Source organism: Neophocaena asiaeorientalis, unplaced genomic scaffold, assembly GCF_003031525.2.
Source record: "Neophocaena asiaeorientalis asiaeorientalis breed wild unplaced genomic scaffold, Neophocaena_asiaeorientalis_V1.1 scaffold449, whole genome shotgun sequence".
Lineage (NCBI taxonomy): Eukaryota > Metazoa > Chordata > Mammalia > Artiodactyla > Phocoenidae > Neophocaena > Neophocaena asiaeorientalis.
Genome location: NW_020175027.1, coordinates 3424389 through 3443157, shown reverse-complemented (window position 1 = coordinate 3443157; position 18769 = coordinate 3424389). Strand labels below are relative to the sequence as shown.

The 18769-nt window shown below is 36.6% G+C and overlaps 1 protein-coding gene across 3 annotated transcripts in view; it reads right to left on the bottom strand.

Moving 5' to 3' along the window:
• ZCCHC7 (zinc finger CCHC-type containing 7) overlaps window positions 1-16954 on the bottom strand; it is a 239797-nt gene extending 222843 nt beyond the window's left edge. The window contains exons 1-2 of one of the 3 annotated variants that reach the window (XM_024763061.1): window positions 16828-16954; window positions 11514-12144 (exon numbers count right to left, since the gene is read on the bottom strand). In XM_024763061.1, coding sequence (XP_024618829.1) covers window positions 11514-12123 — 610 coding nt within the window. In that variant the 5' untranslated portion in view covers window positions 12124-12144; window positions 16828-16954. The other 2 variants (XM_024763059.1, XM_024763060.1) reach the window with 2 other exon arrangements.
• Between the last annotated feature and the right edge of the window lie 1815 nt (window positions 16955-18769).

Sequence of the window (18769 nt, the reverse complement as noted above, 5' to 3'; positions counted from 1 at the left end):
AATTAGATGATCTGTGGTACAACCATTACATTTCATGTGTTAAATCTGATAATAAAAGAAATTTCCCAAACTAGAACATCTCAAACAGAAGAATAAAGGGACTTACACAACAACCAAAGCAGTCACGGTATTAAGTACCAATACAAATATTCCACAACTTAAGACCTGATGGCTTTTTTTTAACCAGTAACTCACCTATCTAGAACATGTAGGTTGAATATTATGTTTTTAGGGAAGTATTTCATATACGTAAAAACCAATCATACTAGATTCAAATAAGAATACCTTTATAGCAATACATAAGTTGTATTTATTCTCCCACAAAATTTATATAGTTTTTAAAGCAAACCCAAAAGAGGTGGACTCGATACAGGGTATTGAATAAAGAACAAAATACTAATTATATGGGAGTGAGGTGATTTTTCAACAATGAAATTTTACTGACAATTAAAATCCTCCTTAAAAGTAGAAAGTAATGCTATTTCTAAATAAAACCATTGACAAAGTTCATTTTTGTTTAAATCAGACCATCTAACAATAAAAAATGGCTAGTGCAATACAAGGAGTTACAAAATTGATATGGCTGCACACTTTTTCTTTAAATAAAACCTTTCTTCAGTTAAATTTGTGAATTTATATTCTGAATTCCTCTCATCTGACTTTTCAAAGCCTAATTTTTGACTTACTTTAACAATTTTATTTATCAGCCAAACCAGTCTGTTTCCTACATCTTTCGAGTTTCTCATTAGCTAAAAATATAGAAAGAGTATTGAAAAGTCTTCTAGAAATTGGGGCTTTCCCTCCCTAGAGTAGATAATTCTGTAACAGGCGCTAGTTACAAAGCAAAATCAGAAGTGACCTACGCACTTTAAGGGATTCCCAACAAAACAGTTTCTCTCAATGAGTAGCTGTAAACAGCATTCTTTCATCTTGAGGTAATTATAAGTTGACTATATATTTAGGCAAAAGCAGAAGGGAAGAGTAAAAATTTTTTTCCCATTATAGAATTATGCTGTCTTCCCTTAAAATGTATTTGCAAAAGATGGGGAGAGCAGATGCTCTCAAGTCCACCGTTAACTAATTTTCAAAACTATAACTATGAAATTCTAATGTAAAAATGTCATAGAAATAAAAGGTACACACATCAGACAAGATCCACTTTTAAATAACCCATTATTAGACTGCCTTTATATTTGAATCCAAATATGTATTACAAAAATAATTTTTATCCCCAGAATTACATCTCTATCCAGAGCTGATGCTGTTAGATCAAGATTCAAAAACTAAAAAACAAGTCATATCTATTCTTGTAGATTATCTTAAGTGTATCTGTATAATTTAAAAAGAAACTGTGGCCTTACACATGGTGGATGCTCAATTAAAATATGCATTTCCTTATTATCAGCAGAATCAACAACAATCTGGCAAGTAACTCAAAATGCCAAAAACTTAACCATGACAATAACTTTAATTTACAACAAAACAATGCTTAAGAGATTAAAAACTTTTGGCTAAAAAACTTCCAATAAGTGAACACTTTTACTTAAGTGTTAATAACCAAGAGGAAATTAGCAAGAGATTAGTAAATTACCCTGAAATTAAATACAAATTTAGCAAAGTCTTAAAAACAGGATCAACTTAAGAGTCATGAATTTTCTGAGTAGCCTTTACTCTTAGAAGGGGAAAAAAAGTAAATGTTCCCATTTCTGTACTTCTTTTGAAAAATGTTTGACAAATCGTATATAGTTCATATCAAATTCTACCTTCTGACCATACTATCTATAAATTAGACTTATCTTCTTAGACAAGTGGTCTCTATACATAATAGATTATTTTTATAGCAAACAACTATAAGAATTTTATATTTAAGCACTCTTTACCCAGACATCAGGATTCAACTTCCTATGACAATTAGATAAGAATGAAAATCTTGCCATCTTATTTTATGCTTCTCCATTTCAAAAACAAACAAAAAGGCAGACCTGAAGATGTCTAATATTTTAATGGCAACAAAACTAAGTCATTAGTTCAATAAACATGCTATTTTCTTATAGCATGCTATTATCTTACATGCAATTTCCAACAAATTTAGTATATCTTATATGAAAATCAAATCAGTTTCTAAGACAAACGTCAAAAAAAAAAAGTAAAATTTAATTCTCTCCCTAGGTACTTATTACTGTTGAAAAGAAAAGCTACTGTAAATAAATTTAGGCTAAAAGTCATAAGTTGACTTTGGAAGAATGCAGAGCTAAGTTGCTGATCAACAATGAAATCACAAACATTAGCGACATACAATACCAACTCCAAAATGTTATTAAAATCCAACCCAAAGCTGCCTTCGCATTTCTGGGATTTCTAATGAGATTTTCAGTCTGCTGAACAATGGCCATAAAAGGCTTTCAAACTTCACTCCACTCACAAGTAAAGTTGAAATTGAACATTTTTATTTCTTCTCTCCCTATGACAACTTCACCATGGAACAGTGAATAACACAGCTCAAGTCATTATGCTAATTAGAAATTAAATAAAAAGATGCCCTCACAATAGTTAAGTGTAAGGTGACATGCTACAACTACAGACACAGTTCAAAAGCAGCTTTAGGGATTGTGTAGTGCACGCTTACAAAAGCTGAAAACATCAGGGAGGGAGCTCTTTGGTCCTCTCGGTTACCAGAACTCTAGCATGTGGCCACTTTTCAATTATAAGGCAGAAATTAAACTATACATCCATAAGAGGTATGTCAAACAGCAACTCACTCTTACGACCTATTAGGCAGTAAGATCTCTCAAGAAATTATGACTTGGACTTCCTTCATGGCGCAGTGGTTAAGAATCCGCCTGCCAATGCAGGGGACACGGGTTCGAGCCCTGGTCCGGGAAGATCCCACATGCCGTGGAGCAACTAAGCCCATGCGCCACAACTAGTGAGCCTGCACTCTAGAGCCCACGTGCCTAGAGCCCATGCTCTGCAACAAGAGAATCCACCACAAGGCGAAGCCTGCGCACCACAACAAAGAGTAGCCCCTGCTCACCGCAACTAGAGAAAGCCCGAGCTCAGCAACGAAGACCCAACGCAGCCAAATATATATAAATAAATAAATTTATTTAAAAAAAAAGAACCTATGACTGACTGGTTATGTGATGAATGCAGAAAGGGGGGGAAAATACCACCTTGAAGATTTGAAGAGCATTAAAAGGGAAGTTTAATTTATTTATATTTCCAAACTAACAGAATGTGTTCCTTTTCTATGTTAAAAGCTGGTAAAGAACACAAGCTATGACGAGCCAAAGTTATATTTCAAGACATGTTCTACTTTCAACAGACTTGCATAAAACACACATTTCAAGCAGCCGGTCATGTCGTTTGACTAACATACAGCATCTGGTCCGTCTGAGAAAATTTTTCTATCTTCCATAAAGTTGCATGAAATATCCAATTTTTTAAAGGAAAAACAAAGGAGACATATGAGCAAGAAACAGGTGGAAAATACTGGAATAAAATAATAACCAAGAAATCTTCCAACAGCATATGCAGAACATAAATACCCTTTCTCATTTAGGCTGAGGTGGTTTCTGAAAGGATATGCTATTAAAATGTTTAATCATACCCAGCCACATATTAAGCCATTAATTAAACATTAATGGTATCATATAGTTTTAGGGTTTTCAGCTTTTATTCTCCCTCCCTGCATTTAACCTGAACATTAAATCCTATCCATTCTTCAAGACTGAGTTCAAAGAGTTACTTTTCAATTCACTCTTGTACTTTACCTATCTGTAATAATCTTTTTTAAAAAGTCTATTACATTCATCTGGAAATGATTATGTATGTGCTGGGACATCTCTTGTATTTGTAGAAATGTATTTAACTCTGGTAATAGAGTGGACTTTCCATATTGTCATGCACTTTAAGGTTTCTAAAGGCAGGGACTACATAGCACTTCTTGAAACCCAACACCTTAACGGTATAGTGCCTGTACACTGTAAGCATCCAGTAAGTAATTGTTGGATTGATTTTAAGACTTCAGATTTAGGTTTTAACGAGTAGATCATAAAATGTCACCAAATAAAATAAAATTTATTCAAATAAAGTGCCATACTAGAGACATGTTGTTCAAAAGCAACTTGGGTTCACCAAAAAATCTGAGAACTTCTCATTTAAAAACACCAAGTGGAAGCTATATGCCCATGCTTGCCACAGTGATAGTGAACTTATCCTGCAATTAGGAGTTTTGTCAAAATATTTTCCTATTACATTAATTTAGTCTATCCACTGTCTCATTTTAGCTTATAACCTTAATGAAATAAAATTTATTATTTTCCCAATAAAGGAATTAAGTTACCCAAAGTCACAGGTAGTCAACTATGCAGCTGTAAAAGACCTAGTAGCCACCACTGAGAACCTATGTCCATTACCTCATTTCAGAAATAAACTTTAAACTAAGATTTGAGGGATGAGTAGGTATCAGCCAGGCAAGGTAGAAACTGATCCAGGCATACATAAAGACCCAGATCAAATAAAATATGAGGTATTTGAAAAACTGAAATTGAAGTAGGTAACCCACTCTACTCAAATTTTAATTAGTTATCAAGTCTTGGTTGAGTGCCTTATAAATACCAGGGATTCAGCAATTGCCTCTAGATGAGTTCTTCAACTTCTGAAAATGTATCCAAAACTTTTATGTGCATATTTTTTAGGGGTGAAAGGGACTTGACACAAAAACAGTTAAAAGACTTACTGCACTAAGTTGTTAAAAGCCATAATTATACTTCAATTTCAATCAATCACTTCATGATTTTACTTTACTAAAGCCATAATTTCACTTCAACCTCATGTAGTACTATGTAAAGAGCACTATTCTATACGAAAAGGTAGAATTTCAATTAAATTCACCCAAGATTTGCTAGGTACCCACTATGTGCCAAATGCTGACAAACTATTATAAAAGAACGATGTACCCAACTGTACATACTGAAGGAGTTCTACATTAATGTAAAGTTCTACACTATAACAGTCACATACACTAGGAACTAACAGGTTTCTTCCACTTTTAAAAATGCTGAACTCTTCATTCTTTAAAAGGTATTTTCCTTTTAAAATCTGAACCTATTTAATTTTTTGCTAAATCTAAATCTTTCAAAATTACTAAATGAGAAAGAAACAGTAAGACCAGGAGTGTAAGCATAGGTATAAAGCATGCTTCTGAAAGTGGACTTAGACTATAATACATTTATTTAAAATACATTTTAAAACTGTAACAATTATATTATTCATCAACTATTTAAAATTACTATTCATTCACTTCCAAAAAGTATTTGTTACATGCCTAATGTGTCCAGCTCAGATTAGTGTAGAAGACACAAAAATAGTCTATAGTCGTAGAAATGAGAAATATCTTTAGATACTATTATGGACTGATCTCCAGGATATACTGTTAAGAGAAAAAAAACAAGGTAGAGCAAAGTGTAGATCATATGCTACTGTTTACTTCAAGAAGGGGGAGGGAGGATATGAAGATATATACATATTTGCTTATATATTTTTTAATGTAAGGACAAACTATCAATTTTCTCTTAACAGTTACCCCTAAGAGGAAGGGTGGGAACAGGATGAAGACTGGACAGAAGGTAGACGTCTCTGAATACTTTTTACCTTGTCTTATTGATTTGAATTTGGAACGTTCTAAATATTTTACATAATTATGAAACAAACTGAATTTTTAAAAGGTAATACTAAATATTAACATATGAAAAGCAAAATGAAACAAATGAACCTATCTATGTGTCTGGCTGATAGCACAATCACAGGGAGAGAAACCTGAATTTAATTAAGCTTCTAGATCTAACTACCAATTCATAGGAAATACAGGGGACAGTGGAGTATGTTAAACAATATCACAAAATTCAAACTCAGAGAATTCTAGAGGATAAACAATCGAGTTAGTATAACAATTAAATTATAAAGAAGAAAGAAAACACACAGAAGAAAGATAAAGGAGGAACCTAAGATTAAAGGACATAAGTTACCACCCAACTGCAATAAATAGATCTGATTCAAATAAACTGTAGGAAAAAAAAATTAAGAGCCCATCAGAGAAATCTGAAGGCTGAAATCTGAAGGCTGGTTATTTAATGATAAAAGAATTATTGGTAATTTGTTTAGGTGTGATAATAATATGATTGTTTCTTAAAAAGAAAACTTATCTTTTAGAAATACATATTGAAATGAATGTATATGTATATAAATAAATGAATGAAATGACATGATGACTGTGATCTGCTTCAAAATAATACAGGGACATGGAATTACGTATGAGAAAAGATTGGTCATAAGTTGATAATTGTTGAAGCTGGTTTATGGAACAGTGAGACCATTACGACATTCCAGTTTTGTATACTTTAAAATTTCCATATGGGCTTCCCTGATGGCGCAGTGGCTGAGAGTCCACCTGCCGATACAGGGCACACGGGTTCGTGCCCCGGACCGGGAAGATCCCACATGCGCGGAGCAGCTGGGCCCGTGAGCCATGGCCGCTGAGCCTGTGCGTCCAGAGCCTGTGCTCCGCAACGGGAGAGGCCACAGTGAGAGGCCCACGTACCACAAAAAAAAAAAAAAAAATTCCACAGTTAAAAATTAACAAAGATTTAACAATTACTCCAAGAGCTAATAATATCCCTTCCCTCTGCAGGAAAATAAGTTGGTGATTATTCATGTATAACTCCTATAGCACTTATTCCCATCATTTGGCTGTCATATACAATAATCCTTCCCAAACTAGAGATCACCCTCACAAATTAAAAAACATGTTGATTTCCTTTGGTGCATCTTTTCTTCAACCAAGAAATCTGTCTTTCTAATAAATGAGAATTGCAAGACACTCCTACTGGGGATAATAAACTAAAGAAAGTAAAGGGTAAGAATTTTAAAAGGAAGACAAATGACAGAGCAGGTATCATTTACATAAAGAAGCGTCAGGAAAGAGTAAAGAAAGTGAAGCAAATGAAGTTTGTTTCTAGACTTTAGAAATAAACTCCTACACCCATCAGTAACAAGGGCTGAGTCATATGTAACAGGTACTGAAGCCCTGTGTTTTGGCATGGATTTATTATAAGCAGAGCCCTCATCATAAAGCTGTATATACTGAGGAAAGCTAGGCTGAGCACACTACCTAAGTGCTACATCACCAAGGCCCCCATGGAACCCAAGGAAGCTAATCGACAGCTTCAGATCATAAAATCAGAAAAGTATTAAACATTTAGAGGAAATAAAAAAGAGGGAAAAAATGTCTCCTGGTTGTATATTATCTGCCTGACCGTGTATTCTAATTGTGTATTAAAGCAAAACAAACAAAAACAAACATTTACGCATCTCACTGAAACTGAAGTAGTGCGAAAGAACCTCACATTTCCACAGAACAAGAGTGGTGCTGCACTCATTACTACAAATTTAACAATGGAAAATATGGATGTACTTACATAGTCCTTCAGATCTTCATGTACTACCTCAAATTCACTAATCCTATTTTTTAAAAAGTTTTAAGTTTTCAACCACATCTATTCCCAGGATTTTGAGAGACTTAACTCCAATGGTTAAGAAGAAACTTCCATAAATTACTTAAGCTTCTTATTATATTTCGTCTCTTCAATGAAACACCAAGCCACTTAAGGCTAAAACTATGTCTTTTACCACTTTAACTCCCCTCTATGTATTCTACATAGGGTAGATGCTCAAAAAGTATTTGATCATTTAGCAGTTAATGAAAAACAAAGTAATATATATGGCAAAGAATTACTCTAAATAGTATTAAGAAGGCTTCTGAGGAAAAGACCTGTCCTCAAAGAGTTGCTAATCTCTTCTATTATATTGATATTTCAAATATGCCACAGTTTGAGGGGTTTGCGGAGGAGGGGGAGCAGTACACAAAATCATAATTTTTGCTGTTTAACAATCATCATCATTTCAGAAGTACGCCAGAATTTCCACAAACTTCCACTGACATGAAAAAAATCTTTTCTCTAAAGACTGTTATACAAACTGAACCAGATCTACCCCCAGGTCATTTATGAATGGGATAATAATGATTAGAAAGTAACAACACACTCAAATAGCCATCAGTACTGAATATATTGCCTATTAACTAGAAAAAAAATAGGATTATGGCATTAGTAGATCAAGGAGCACAGAATTAGGATAAATTTCAATATGGATAGTAGGAACATACACTGACTGTTTGGAATCAAGAATTACTTAGAATTACTTAGGTCTTAAATAAATATTTTTACCAATATTGCTAAGAAATAACGAAGAGTCTACCACTAAATCAAATAGAAATGTGCAACATGACAAGTAATCATAAAAACCACTGCAGCTAATTGGAACCCTCATACATTACTGATGGGGATGTATAATGGTGCGGCCACTGTAGAAAAGTTTGGCAGTTCCTCAAAAGTGAAACAGAAATGCCAGTAATCTTATTCCTAGTTTATACCCAAAACAAGTATTCAAGTAAATACCTGTACATGAATGTCCAGAGTAGCACTATTCATGACAGCCAAAAGGTAGAAACACAAATGTCCATTAACAGATAAATGGATAAACAAAATGCAGGTATACAATAGAATATTATTCAGCCTTAAAAGAGGAATGAAGTACTGATACATGCTACAATATGCATAAGCCTCCAAAACATTATGCTAAGTGAAAGAAGCTAGACACAAAAGGTCACATACTGGATGATTCTATTTACACGAAATATCCAGAATAGGTAAATCCATAGACAGAAAGCAGACTTGTGCTTGTCAGAGTCTGGGGCAGGAGGTTATGAGTGACTGTTCAATTGGTGCAGGGTTTCTTTTGGATGTGGTGAAAACATTTTGGCATTTCCCTTAGATGTGATGAAAATGTTTTGGAACTAGATATAGGTAATGGTTCTACAACATTGTGAATGTATTAAATGCCTCCAAATTGAACCTTTAAAATGGTTAATTTTGTGTTAATTTCACCTCGATAAAAAATAAACAAATAATCCCCCCAAAACACAGTTCAAGAACAGCCATGCTTCTTATTGTCTATAACATAAAATACTAAAATTGTTTTCCAGAGATTTCTCTATATACCTGATTACCAACTTTTTCTTCATTCCTAAAAGCCATACCTAAGTCCATCATTCTCTTTCCTCTAGAATCCTCATCTCCATATGGCTCAGCTACCCTTAACCCCATCCTCACCACTCCTCATCAATCCCTTTCATTTTGCCCTGAGAAACCCTACTTACATTATGAGCCACCATCCAGTTAACCTGCTCCTCTTTCTGTGGAAAGATAAGCTTTCTTTTCAATTTATCAAGCTTTTCAGTATGTATATGTGAAATAACAATAAGATACCCAAATGGAAATATTTGGCACGGTGGACATAGAGAACTTGAATTCAAGAAAAGTCGCTGATCATCATGAACACATTAGTATTTGATGAAACTAGGTGTCATGTTACGGGTAGGCAATTTAGAGAAGGAATAGGCTAAATGATCGTTTTGACATTCTGTAATGTTTTGCCTAACCCTGGATCTTTTGGTTTCTGTCACCCTGCCCCAGGTATTACTGGAAAAAGTTATAAAATCCTTCAGAGTGAGTTCATTACAAGTTCACATTGTTTCAATTTTGATTGAATACTACTTTTAAGCAAGGCTTTTATTCTCTTATTGTTGATTTGTTAGCACAATGATTTCTAACCTATGAGCTTCAGACTCCTGGGAGCTGGAGAATTAGTTATCACAATGGGTAGCCAGAGGCATGCTTTATATAAGGCCATATATGCTGCAGACAGGCCTTATACAATGTTTTTCAAATGTGTAGACAATGTTGTGGTTAATAAAATACAAAGTCATGTATGAGTGTACTGAATAGCTTTTTGCTAATATGCATTTTCTCAATTAACAAATACTAAAAATATAACTATAGTTATGTGGGGCGGGGGGTCCACAAATTTTTTTGAAGTTAAAGAAGTTGTCATCTTCAACATATTGGGATCCACTGCCTAACAGTATTCCCCATAGCACCTAAACATCTTTCCCACACTCTAAGCCTCTAAGTATCCCCTGTCCAATTCCAGACCCACTTCCACTTTCATTTTCCCAAGAAAATCAAACACATCCTCATATATTCCCTCATCTGCCTCAATCCATCTGAATTTATTCTTTCTCCTCCACCTCTATAAATATTTGGTAATTTAGCAATTAAATGTCTCTTCCCTTTTATGACTAATTCAGACAATATACCTGAGCCCATCTCTTATTTGCCTCCCTTACCCCAATCCACCAAACAGGCTTAATCTCTCCTTCAAGAGATTTTCCCCTTCCACCTAAAAACATTATCAACTCTCTTATTCTGACAAAACTTTACTTGATTCTGCTCTATGTTCTAGCTACTATCCTATTTCTTTTCTTCCTTTTGGTGTCAAATTCTCAGAGCTGGCCTACTACAGCCTGAGCTAGACACCTGTTTTGTAAATAAGATTCTGTTGAAATAGCCATCTCATTTTTCAGATATCATGGCTGCTTTCCTACAACAAGGGCAAAGTTAAGTAGTTAGGCGATCCTATGGCTTGGAAACCTAAAATATTTCCTACCTGGCTCTTTAAAAAGTTTGTCAATCTCTGGGGCTCCAAAGCATGATCTATATTCAATATCAGCACTTTCTTTTGAGGACAAGTGGGTGCCATTAAAGGTTTTGGATCAGCAGTAAAGTACTGAGTAAAGGGCATTTCAAGACTACCAATTTAACAACAGCATACAGGGAAGATATAAAAGATCATTTAGGAAAATATTGCAAGAGACTACACATTAAGCATAAAGGGAGAAAAATAAAAGGGACTTTTTAAAAGGATAAGCATCAATACTAGGTGACTACATGTGACAGAGACAAAACCAACACCAAAATTTCAATTCTTGATTATGTGGCTCTCAAGAATTTGCATTCTCTCCTACAGTCTACTGTAGACTTACAGCTCTTCATAGTTTCCTACATTACTGATTATGGAGTTCCTAAAAATCTTAACACTAATTCCATATCTTCTGTATACCAGGCATTCCCCATGCTTGCTATATGGCTACCTCCTGGGTAAGCAAATCACTTAGGAAGAGGCAGAACCAACAGAGTTGGCCAAATAAGAGCATAGGGCCAATGTCAGAGTTAGATGGAGTACTCACCTGTGGTACCAAGCAGAGAGAGAGGGGAACTAAGATTTCAGGTCCAGAACTGGCTCTAGCCAAACAGGAAGAAGCAGTTATGAATTTGCTTATAGCAGAAGCAGAGTGTCTTTGATATCCTGACATACTTTTCTGATGTTCAGACAGACCACCATTAAAGTGGCCATTGGTAAAAGAGTCTCATGAAAAACAAGACCAAAAGATGAGGAATTAAATGGAGCTGACCCTAATGGTCTTTTGTTTAGGAAAAGCAGTCTTCCTTATTAAAGATGATACTACTTTTCATAATGGCCAATATGATACTAACCTTCATTAAGAGAATTTTCACACCCCACAAGATTGAGAAGGATATCGTCATCTTTATCATCAACTTCACATCCCAGCAGCATCCAGCTTTCCACATTATCGCTTTCTGAAATGGTGCTCTCTTCCTCTTCACTTGAACTGACCTCTATAATCATGACCTCTTGGATTGTACCTGATCTCTTTCCAGGTTTAGTCTTCTCAATATCCCTCTTGCATTTCTTATCTGCCAACTCATTAGAATGAAGAAAAGCAGGAGGACCTTGGGTCTTTTCTTCTGCATGGACTCTAAAATTCTTTCTTTTACATTTATAAATACTATCTTCATCAGACAGTGTGATGACCTCTGACCCATCTGATAGCTGGATGACCTCACTATCTGAAAGGATAATTAAGTTCTTCTGATTTGGTTTACTATTGAATGATTCAGAATTCCCAGAGTTCTTCTCTTCATGTTCTTCCTCTTTGATGACATTATCAAGATCTTGGGCATAATGAACTTGGCTGTAGAGCTGAAATTCCACCTCACTATCAACACTCAGTTCACTAGATGACTCTTCACGATAAAGGTCATCTTCATATGCTTCTATGGTCTCATAACCACCAAACATCATGGAAAGTCAGTAACCTTGATGCTGTAAAACAGAAAGTCATAGAAAGAATATATTTTAACAGCTCAGATCATGCCTGTTTAGTGCATAATGATGTCACCTCTTAGAGCTAACTTCTGTGAAGGCCATCATTTTTCTCAATGACATATTAAAATACCTTTTTCTCTTAGAGTAATACCATTTTTCAAGATTTTCTAAATTGTTATGACACACTCTAATAATGCCCAGCCCCTCCCAAATGAAAATTACTGCCAACAAACTGAGTTACAGTTATTAATGGATATGTTATATTTCACAAGTATGTTAGAAAGGAAAAACAGGTTGAGATCCACTGTTTCAGACACCAATCACTTTTTCTCCACAATGTTAAAAATCACAAAAATATTTTAGGTCATTCTCACTACTATTCCATCCATTCTTCATCTTTTCCCTGGCTCTGGTTCTGTATCTCATCTTTTCTGGTATACATTCTCACACAGGAATATTACTTCAAGTATGACTAAAATCCACAAAAGGACATAATTATCATATTTACTGTTTTGGTGTATATTTGTCTTCTCAATTAAAAAATTAATCTCCAGGCCTTCTGATCTTTGACCAAAAGAATACATAAAAATAGCTGATAAACTTAGTTTATTTCTGTACCTATAAAGATATGTATGAAATACAAACTAACTGAAGACCTAAAATAGAGGTAAAACTCAGCTTTAGGAGCACTTTACTCCTACTGTGAGCACAGTAAATCCTGCTCATCCTTCAACTCTGTTTCAATATCACTTCCTCAGGGAAGCTTTCCTTGACCCACCAAACTGTCGAGGCTTTATAGGTTTCCATAAGCACTTTACATTTCAAGACATTCACATTTCTAATTACAAGTGCAATGTAAATTTCCCACAAGCACAAATCACATACCCCAGGGTGGCAGGAACTATATGCACTTTGTTAAACAATGGATCCCCAAAACCAAGCAGAGTAACTGGCATTTAGTAAGACCTCTATAAAGGTCTGCTGAACTAACAAATGAATAATATCATCAGGTATTTGTTCTAAAGCCCTAATAAATCTAATTATGTGTCTAAAATATGAAAATTATGATGAGATGAATTTTGTAGTTGTCTCCAACTATTTCAAAGATTCTCATATCATCAACCAAAAATCTACACAGATGTTTCAATTAGGTACTAATGGAACACTGATCAAAATGAGAGTGCTGGGAAAAAACTCATTTTTGTTTAAAAAAAAAATCAGGCACAGTATAGAGAACAATTAAAAATGACAATTTATTCTTTCTACTCTACTTTTAGCTATACAGATACAATTTAGAAAGACTAGTTGTTTTCTTAGTTTATCAATTCTCTGCCCAAAATGTCAGGGTACTCTTGGTGATACAACCTGCTGACTCCAAAAATCAAATGAACAAGAGCCAAAAATGTACTACGCTCATGCTGGAGTTTCTTGTTTTACAGAAATAAAGAAACCAACTTTTGTTGTACACCTTAAACTTACACAATGTTATATGTCAATTATATCTCAATAAAGCTGGGGGGAAAAAGATGATTAAAAGTTCTGAGTTAACAATATTGTATATATGAAATCTGCTAAGAGAGTAAATCTTAAATGTTCTAACCACACACAAAAAAGGTTAAGATGTGAGGTGATGGATGTGTTAACTAACCTTAATGTGGTAATCATTTCACAATATATACATATATCAAATCATCATGTTGTACACCTTAAACAATGTTATTTGTCAATTATATCTCAATAAAGCTGGGGGGGGGAGACCCAACTTTTAATGCCTTTTTTTCCTTCTAAAAGGTACAATATACCTGTTCCCTTTTTGCACTGTCCTTCAGGTTGCTATGCTGTTGTCATACAAGTTGAATGTGGCTGTCTGAAAAGTAATGCTCATAGCATTTATCAGTTTATATTGAAATGTTAGCTTCAGAGGAATACAAATAAAAGATGAATCCTTTCCTTTTTATTTAATAGGTAAATTAATTCTAAAAGAAGTCAAAGGAATTATGCTTCCTTCAAAATCCTCACTGGATCCATCTTGAGGATCCAGTGTGGACTTAAGATAAAACATAATTCCGGTGCAGCACAGAAAAAATTAAAGAGCTAAATTACAGAGTTACAAATTTGTACTACTCTTGGAGCCATCCCAAAGGAAAGGGATTAAGAAAAGAGCCATAGGCACACCTGTGAATGTATGCCAAAAATAAACTACAGAAATAAAATAAAAACAGACTTCCTTGGGTCTAAGGGTTTATCTCTTCCCCTGAAATGCAGAAAAATGAATTTAACAATTTAGCCCCTATGGCCTTTAAGAGGATTCTGTCCCTTCTGTACTGAAAATTGTGCTCAGCATAACCGGCTCTTCTATTTATGTAGCTTATGTATGCCAGAGTTATGGTCTGCCTGAGGCTGTTTTGGTTTATGTTACTACTTTAATTACATTCAAACGCATTTAGTTAACTTTTTAAATTCATACTCCAAGGATGAATATGAAAAAAATATATATGTATATAACTGTCTTGATTCAGAAGGACTTCTCAGCTTTTTGATCATTGTACACAATTCTCAAGCATACTTAATTAGATAACATAAAGTCTCTATGAGAGTCACAAAATTTTAAATCTGGAAGAGACCTTTCAGATTATCTCATCAACCTCCTCAATTTACCTATAAGGAAACTGAGGTCCAAAGAGATAAGGAGGCCTATCCAAAGTTATTTAGCTGGTTAAGAACACAGCTAAAACTGATTCACATTTCCCTGATTAAAAAAATAACAATCATTTCGAATAAAGATTAAAAAAAAAAAACCTTCCTTCAAAGCTAAATTTGCAGTGGCTCTAACACCTAAATTTACCTAACAAATATCCATTTTATTTCCGTGGAGTTTAAAAACTATAAAACAGGCATTTTAATTGGAAAGAAAAGCATACATTTGAATTTGTCAGTTTACCATCCAAGAGCTTCCCAAGTTGGTACACAAAGGCTATAGCAATGCCATGACCAAAAAAGATGGCTCTTATATAAGAACTTAAAATATCAGTTTGGGAATAAAACTATTCTGAAGAATTTAAATGGCTTAACAAATATAAAACAGCTATAGAGAATAACTGCAAAGGCTTTCGCTGTTCAAAAGTGAGAGCAGAATTCATTCACTGATTTTTTTTTAAACTAGACAACTTAAGGCTTATTTAAGCTTTCAGATTTTATTATACAATCTTTAAAGACAACATTTCTGCTCCAACAGTCTACCAACTGGTCATTTCAGTCCTTGTGCTCTTATTTCTCTTCAAAGAACTTTTAGCCTAGATATTTCTTTTTGATGAGATAGTTATCCACCTCAAGGAAATTTAAATCAAATTCACAGCTTGATATCAAGCCTAGTTTTCTTTAGAACGTGATTAACAGTTTAATTTCCAATTAAAATTTCTGACTTAGTGAGCCACCCTGATAGCGACAGATTTGAAACACTACTGACTCTAGTGTTAAAATTTCTGCCCACTCTTCGAATGGGGCTTTCAATTTGAAGTAAATCAAACTGGGACAGAGAATTCAAATGTGGGAAACAATGGTCACAAAATAATTCAGACAGAATACAAGATGCTGGTGGGAGAAAATAATGCTAAATTTATTCAGACAAGTCCAGCTGTTCCTGACATAAAGTCTTTATAGAGTAACTAATCCTATCTCAAAACACTTCCTTCACCTTTCCCTCAGCGCTTTTTCCTGTTATTACACAGTATCTTATCCTTGAAGCTATTGTACAATCCTCACTTCCACTTCTTCCTCAGTTTATTCCCCACCCTCAGACTCTCTTGAAAACAGCAATAGTGAATTATCCCCAAAGCACAATACCGTCTGAAATATACACACAGCCGAAAAATTCAAAACACAACAGAGTTTTGGAAGGGACCTGAAAGTCATTAAATTAAACACTCATTTTATACACTGAGAAATGGGCTCTGAGAAGCTTACTTATTCATTGCGCATAAAAGATCTCCTAATTCAACCCCGTGATCTGAAATCAAGGTAAATACAGCCTGAAGAGAAGATTTCTGGAGTCACCAGCGCGAGTTGGTGGTGGAGCCCCGGCTAGAACGCAGGCCTGCTGACTCTCCACTCAGCCAGTTTTCCCACTACATCTGCAACTCTTAAAGTTGAAGTTAACTAACGGCTACGATGTGAAGGATAAAGGGAATCAGCTAACACAGTCCAAGTCTCCTTGTTTTACGTGGGGAAAGGGGCCCATCTCCCGAAATTTTTCTGTCCCCACAGCTGCAGCTGCTGCTTCTGACTGCTGACGCTGGATTTGGCCCAGGACTGTTCGGTCCTCAAAGGCCGAGCCCTCTTCGCGTTTAAATGACTGACCGGCTTTCCTAAAAGACAGGGGAACCTCGGGGGTGGGGGGTGGAGGTAAAATAGGCAGAAACGCCACTCCTCACCGAGGCCATGGGCGCCCAGCCATTTTTGAACCACGGCCTCAGGCCTTGGAGGGGCAGGGAGAAGCCCAGCCGGTCCGCGGAGTCGCATGGAAAAGAGGCCACGAGCCAAGCCCCGCCACGAGTAAGGGACACAGGGGAGACGCGGAGGCCGGCGAGGGGACACGCGCTAGCTCCACAGCCCAGCGGGCGAGGCGGAGGGCGGGCAGGGGTCCCCCGGCCGCAGTCGGCTCGGGGTCCGTCACACACATACTCACTGCCGCGGCTGCGACCAGGAAGCACCAACCAGGAACCAAAACGCGTAGAGGGACGGGGAGGGGCGAGGACAAATGAGGTAAGAAAACCGCGTCCGCGCGAACCCGGGAGGAGGGAAGGCACTTCCGGGGAAAACACTGCTCCCGGGAGTCGTCTTCCGTCCCGCCCACCCACCAGGCCTTCTGTACGCATGCGTAACAACTATTAACCCTTTCCTTTCCCCTTGATGTGTGTGTCCTGCTCTGGTCCTTCCCCCCAACGGCTTCTTTCACAGATATTTAAGCTGCATCTGTGACAGGGGACACCATGTTTGAATGACTTGCACAGAAGATATGCTACTTACCGAGCAAAACCGGGGAGAGTTAGCGCCTTTCTGTGCTGGCGAGAAAAACTACATCTACCATGATGCTCCGGGGCGAGGTTTAGCCCGCGCTCCGCCTCCTTTCCCCCTGACCTCGGAGGACATCCTCCATGTGCCGCGTGGCGCGGGAGCGGAGCCGAGACCCAGCAAGCGGGCGAGGACCGGTGCGCCAGACGGCTTGGCTGGTGGACTCGGGGAATCCCAGCGAGGGAGAAGCCTCTTTGAGAGCGCCTGGTTTAGATCCTTCTCTCGAGCTAGGTGATCTTAGGCAGGTCCTTCCCACCTCTAAGTTGAAGGTAAACTTAGTTTACACTGGAGTGCTTCCGGCTCCTTTTTTCCCCTAGAATACAAGACAACAGATTTAACTCTTTGTGAACCTTGAAGAGCTGAACTCTTGCGAAAGATTGAAGTCAATACTGGTCCTTTGGAAGCCTCCGGAGGCTACAGATTGTGTTGGGAGCCCCTGGCTTCGGTTCCTTGTCTCACACCTTATTTTAACAGTAATACTAAACCCAACTGTACATCTTTATCAATTCGTCGGCCCCGGCCCTTGGCAACAGTCTTGAAAGATGTTTGACATTGATTATTTTTGCCAACATTTATCGAACATGTGTTTAAGAGCCAGGCAGTGCTAGCAATTGCGAATATAGTGGTAAATGTTTTAAAGTCTCTGGTCTCATAGAGCTAGTAGAGTCTACCTGAGAAAGCAGAATACAGATAGTTTGCTTATATCTAAGAGTTTGACCGGAAAAATAATTAGAAATTTTAGTTAGCATTATGGTAAGTGCTAGGAAGGAGGACAAGATACAATGAAAAGGTAAAATTGGAGGACCCGTTTGCAGAGGAGGAAACAGGCTAAGAAATGGGCCACAGAAATTACTAGATTGTTTATTAGGTAATGTGTATTGTGTAGAACAAATGTTATCTTAAAAATAATAATATACTGAACATTTATCAAGTGCTAGGCTTACTCCTATAAATTTACTATGTATAAACTTTAAAATTTTAACAACCTTTGAGGTTGAGAGTTTTTAAAAAAGGAAATAGATTCAGAGGTTAAGTAACTTGCCCAAGGCCACAAGGCCAGGAAATGCTCCCAATTACTATGCCCAGTGCTCTCACTATTACTCCTGCATTCAACAAAGATTTGCTATGTTCCCATGCTCAAAATGCTTAAGCACCCCCAACAGTTATGTCATAAAACCTAGAATTCTTTGGATGTCGTAAAGAACACTTCATGAGCTGACATCTGCCTATCTCTTTACCACCATGCTGAATACTGGGCTGTTGCCAGAACACACTATGCTCTATCACATCTGTGCCTTTACAGAGAGCATTCCTACTGCCTGTAAAGTCCTCCCTGTCGTTCACCCTACTCTGCTCAAGACTGAGTCTTCAGGGGAATTTTCCAACTTAACCAGACAGAACAGGCATTCCTTCCCTGGGTTCTACTACACTTTGGACAAACCTCCATCAAGACAGTTATATTGTCTTAAAATTGTCTCCTAACTGGATTGTAGGCTCCCAGAAGGGTGAAGCTTTGACATTTTATCTTGTATCTTCACCAACTAATATAGTG